At 31.3% G+C, this 4,741-nt stretch overlaps 1 protein-coding gene across 1 annotated transcript; it reads right to left on the reverse strand.

The window, feature by feature from the left end:
• Positions 1-2,791, reverse strand: LOC105131458 (uncharacterized oxidoreductase At1g06690, chloroplastic-like). Its single transcript, XM_011034444.1, has 10 exons — positions 2,424-2,791; positions 1,917-2,008; positions 1,776-1,816; positions 1,522-1,686; positions 1,404-1,426; positions 1,168-1,239; positions 847-1,014; positions 574-656; positions 424-486; positions 1-319 (listed from the first exon to the last, which is right to left on the reverse strand). The coding sequence occupies exons 1-10, from the start codon at positions 2,641-2,643 to the stop codon at positions 134-136; spliced, it is 1,113 nt and encodes a 370-aa protein (XP_011032746.1). The 5' UTR covers positions 2,644-2,791; the 3' UTR covers positions 1-133.
• Between the last annotated feature and the right edge of the window lie 1,950 nt (positions 2,792-4,741).

Consider the following 4,741-nt stretch of genomic DNA (forward strand, 5'->3'; position numbering starts at 1 on the left):
TGGATGGAAAACCCTGTTAATCATGGATATGAACATGCACTTAAGTTTATCCTGAAGATTACAATATGCAGATAACAACCGTGACAAAGAAGTCTACTTTTACAGTTAACTGGGTAACTTCTGAGACGTAATCTTATTTCCCTATTGTTTGAGCAAAACCTAGAGGGATTATATCCTGTGCCAAGGAGCGCAGCTCATTGATCTCTTCACTAGTGAGTCTCCAACCAAGCGCTCCGGCAAATTCCTCGGCCTGTTGGGCATTTTTGGCCCCTGGGATTGGAAGGACATTTTCTTGTGCAAGCAGCCAGTTCAAGATTACCTATACAGATCAAAACCTCGCCTAAATTAAAGCGTTCTAATTTGGAGGTGGTCGTGCTTCTTCAGAAAAAAGCTCAGAAAAAGAATTAGAGAACCAGGATGAACCTGTGTGTTAGTTTTACTGTAGCTCTGTCCTATTTCTTTGATTCTTTTTAGCAGAGGTTGAAGCTGCAGAACGCAAGAATGCTTCAGCTTTATAGATGGGGATTTGATGATCATAGGAAATTTTATAACTTTTAAGTTCTTAATTCCTACCTTTGTTAGAAACTCGGGAGTGTAAATCTTGCCTCGAGGACCAGACGGAGGATTTTCTGGTGTGTACTTTCCTGTGAGAACACCTGCATAAATCCCATAAAGACAACGGTGGTTAGATACAGTATTTTCTAAGAAAACTGAGAATTAGGTGGCTTCATTGCTCCATTGACTAGAACTTGGAAGGCCAAATAGATCTTTTCAACTGTATGAGATATGGGGCACTGAAGTGAAAACCATAGAGCATGAAACAAGCACCAAACGAATCTAGCTCACCTTGAGCCATAGGGGAATACGCAATCAAAGTGATCCCAAGTTCGTCACAGGCAGCCTTGACACCGTTTTCCTCAGGCTGCCTGTATATAAGGCTGTAATTTACTTGGTTTGCAGCCAGTGGAACACCCCTTTCCTTGAGCTTCTTGTAAGCATTACGGAGTTTGCTCTCTGAATTAAGGAATTAAAAATATCTCATCACATCTAAAAGTTAAAAGAGGAAAAACCCAAAACTCTTCCATGTCATGTTCAATTAGAAATTGACTGCATGTTGTATGCTCGTTATCTTTTTTGTAGTTTGAACTGCTGGAATTAGAAAATTACCATCGTAGTTTGAAACACCTACAGCCTTCACTAGTCCCTGCTCAACAGCATCTCCAAGACCGTCAATATACCCTGAAAACGAACTGATTTCATTGAGCTAAGCTTCTTCCGATTCCAAATAATTAAGATTTGAGTTCTATAAGAATTCAATTCTACTGTATCTATATGCACTCAGGAACAAGGTTAGATAAATGCAGTCAGTTGCTCAATGAACAATGGTGCAACAAATGAGCCACCTTCATTTCCCCATATTCCAGGCCTGAAGACCAGCACAAAAAACTTGATCAGCAACATGTCTTGCCAAAGAGCTGCAGGCTCAAATTTCAACAAATAACCAGTTTAAAAACTGCATACCAGTGTAGCTGGTAGAGTTCTACCGAAGAAAGTCCAAGGCGAGAGAGGGAATCCTTAAGCGCCTTTACAACACTCTGACGTCCCAGCCTCCAAGGCAAAGCTGCAAACTTGGTCGCAACAGCTACCTCCACTTCAGGATCTTTTTGTTTCCTTTCCTTGATAAAACTACAACAAACCATTTAAGTCGGATCATAAAAACAATAAGCTGAAAACCATTTGCAATGAAAGGTTATAATTAGAACTCAGCAGTGTACCTTCCTAGAAGAGTTTCAGAGTTTACAGCACCATTTAAGAGCTGCGAGTACAATAACGATAACATTTTCAGATCCACAAGTTTTTTTTTTTAATATCAGTCCAGGGAAAAACAGTAAAACTGAATAACATGGACGCCTCACCCAAGAGCCATAAACTTCAGCCGTATCAAACAAAGTTATACCTCCATCAATACTGACATCAAAAGCCGACTTAGCAGCCTTCGTTTTCGCATCTGCCATTGTTGCAAAGCGGAAGAGAACTCTTAACATTGTTCAGCAAGAGGAAAGAAAAGGAGAACAAAATTGATTTTGTGAAGTTACAAATAAAAGTAGGCGTCATGTATGAGATATCAAACCGGGATCATCAGTTTGAAATCGGCAAATAAATGAAAACAAAGAATTTCTTTATCTTCCTATAGCTTGATTAAGCACAATGCCATCAATTTGCTAACAAAAACCTGCATAATACTTCCATAATTTTTTCTACAAGGACAGAATTTGCTATTAGATATAGTAATCAGTAATTATCTAAAAAAAAAGGTACTGTAATTCTGTCTACAAGCCAATAAAATACATAAATTTTTAAGTACCAGACTGAATTTCTTATTTCATCTAGTTTGATCTAAAATCTTGATTCATAATAATTACCATCCCACTCGGAGTTGTTCCAGTAGCCGGTGTCACCCCAAGACCAAGCTCCAAGTCCAAGCCTCGACACCTTCAAATCAGACGCACCCAACTTCACCTTGTTTTCCTCTGTTTTTGAAACGGAAAAATTCTTAGAAGCAACAACCCTCACACCATGAACTGATCTCCTATTACTTTCAAGATAGAAACATGCACTCGTCACATTCATAGCCATAGCCATAATTGTGGGTTTTCTCCAATATTCAAGACACTAGAACTTGAAGTTAATTAGTATTGAAAATTTCAGACCAGGTAGGTACTCGCACAAGTTTGGTAGAAACAAAAAGTCTTGCAGATGCCCGTAATCACTTGAAAGCAAGCTCGGTAGAAGACAAGCGAAAACTACATCACGTGACTGCACTTTTTTGATATTTACTTGGCCTGGCTAATAATTTCGAGAAGGAGAACATCGTAATTTAAACATGGTCATAAATACTTTATTTGTTACAGGGGTGTTTGAGAACGCCATTAAAATTATATTTTTAAAAAACTTTAAATTATTTTTTAAAATTTTTTTAATGTATTATGGTTAAATATTTAATATATTTTTAAATAAAAAACATTTCAAACTATAACGGTTATCAAATTTTTAAATAAAATAATTAATTAATTATTATTATTTTTTTAAGTATTAAAAATAAAAACTTCATTTTTTTTTTAAGTATTAAAAATAAAAACTTCAATTTTTTTATTTTAAATAATTTTTTATATTTTTAAATAAATTTAATATATTAATATAAAAAATAAAAATAATTATTACTTGATATCAAAGTACAATTATTATTTGGCATCAGGAAATCGTTCCAAATGGTTTGATTGGCTGGTGTTGGATTTTGAAGGAGGGTGCCTTATCTGCAGATGCTATTTTGGACTACTGTATTTGATAAGGTGGTTGAGATTATTTTTTAAAATATTTTTTATTTAGAAAAATATAATAATAATATTTTTTAATTTTTAAAAATTATTTTAAATATTAATTTATTAAAATAATTTAAAAACATAAAAAATATATTAATTTAAAATAAAAAAAAGTTAAATTTTTAAAAAAATATTTTTAAAGCAAAATGCGAAACTTGAACTAACCTCTCTCACTTTCCCTGTACCTTGCTCCTTTAGCTTGGAGGAAGAAAGAAAAACAAATTGTTGTCCAAAATGATTGATATTTGACAAATCATCATATATGTTTAATTTATAATTGTACAATATATAAAATCATGATAAATTTGTAATTATAATAAAAAATTATCATAAGCAAATATATAAACTTGTATAAAAAACTTAAAATATATTTCTAACATGCATATTGAAAATTATACATAAATGAATGAAACTAACTCCTAGCATGAATTCTAAGTATATATTAAAAATATATTCAAATAAAAACAATAAAAAATACTTATACGTTGAAATACTCAATACATAACTTATTAGATTTGTATTAATTATGGGTCCAAATGAAAAGAAAATACCTATGTACTTAATTCATATAAAAATCTAAATTTATCATATTTCATGTAAAGCTTATTTATGAATGTTTTTATTCTTTATATTTGGATGGCTAGAGAGAAGAAAAAAAAAGTTTTGAGTTACTTGGATAATTTAGGTGAAAGAGCAATTACATGGGACGCTTTGTAATCTTATAATATTTCCTAATCATCTTATTTGTAAATTAGGTTTAAGTTACCGAACCATGTTAATTTTGTATGTGCTATATGCAATTCATTATACTTGCTCTTATATATATTTTTATTTGTCAATTGATTTGAGTTTTTTCCTCAATAAACTAAATATCAGAGCTTGCCTAGTTGTTAGGTGACTTTTATAAGTGCATAAAAAGTAACATCGATGATAAAGTTTGATATGAAAAAATAAAACAGTTATGAACGATGACATTTAAATAATATCGTGATTCAAAATCGATGATAAAATTTGATATGGAAAAATAAAACAGTTATGAACCATGACATTTAAATAATATCGTGATTCAAAAATACGACTTTTCATTAATCACAATTGAGCATTAGTTTTTGCAATTTAGAAATGCGACATGTATTAATTTTTTTTATTTTTAAAACTCGATAATATTAAAAATGTTGTGTTTCTAAACAATAATATCTTCAAACTATACTATTTTATAATTTTTTTATTATTATATGCTATTTTAGTATTTAAATTATATTTTGAGTGCTAAATACTCAAATTAATCTTTTTTTGTTTAATTTAGTTTATTAATGTTAATTTTTTTATTTAGTTATCACACTCTCATAACATAAATTTCA

This window comes from Populus euphratica, unplaced genomic scaffold, assembly GCF_000495115.2.
Source record: "Populus euphratica unplaced genomic scaffold, PopEup_1.0 scaffold23.1, whole genome shotgun sequence".
NCBI classification, from domain to species: Eukaryota; Viridiplantae; Streptophyta; class Magnoliopsida; order Malpighiales; family Salicaceae; genus Populus; species Populus euphratica.

Excerpts from the sequence above, each read along its gene's own strand:
- LOC105131458 (XM_011034444.1), bottom strand. The coding sequence starts at position 2,643 with ATGGCTATGGCTATGAATGTGACGAGTGCATGTTTCTATCTTGAAAGT. Across the intron at positions 1,817-1,916 it reads CTGAAGTTTATGGCTCTTGG|CTCTTAAATGGTGCTGTAAA; the intron begins GTGAGGCGTCCA and ends TTGTACTCGCAG. Across the intron at positions 1,015-1,167 it reads AGGTGTTTCAAACTACGATG|AGAGCAAACTCCGTAATGCT; the intron begins GTAATTTTCTAA and ends TCCTTAATTCAG.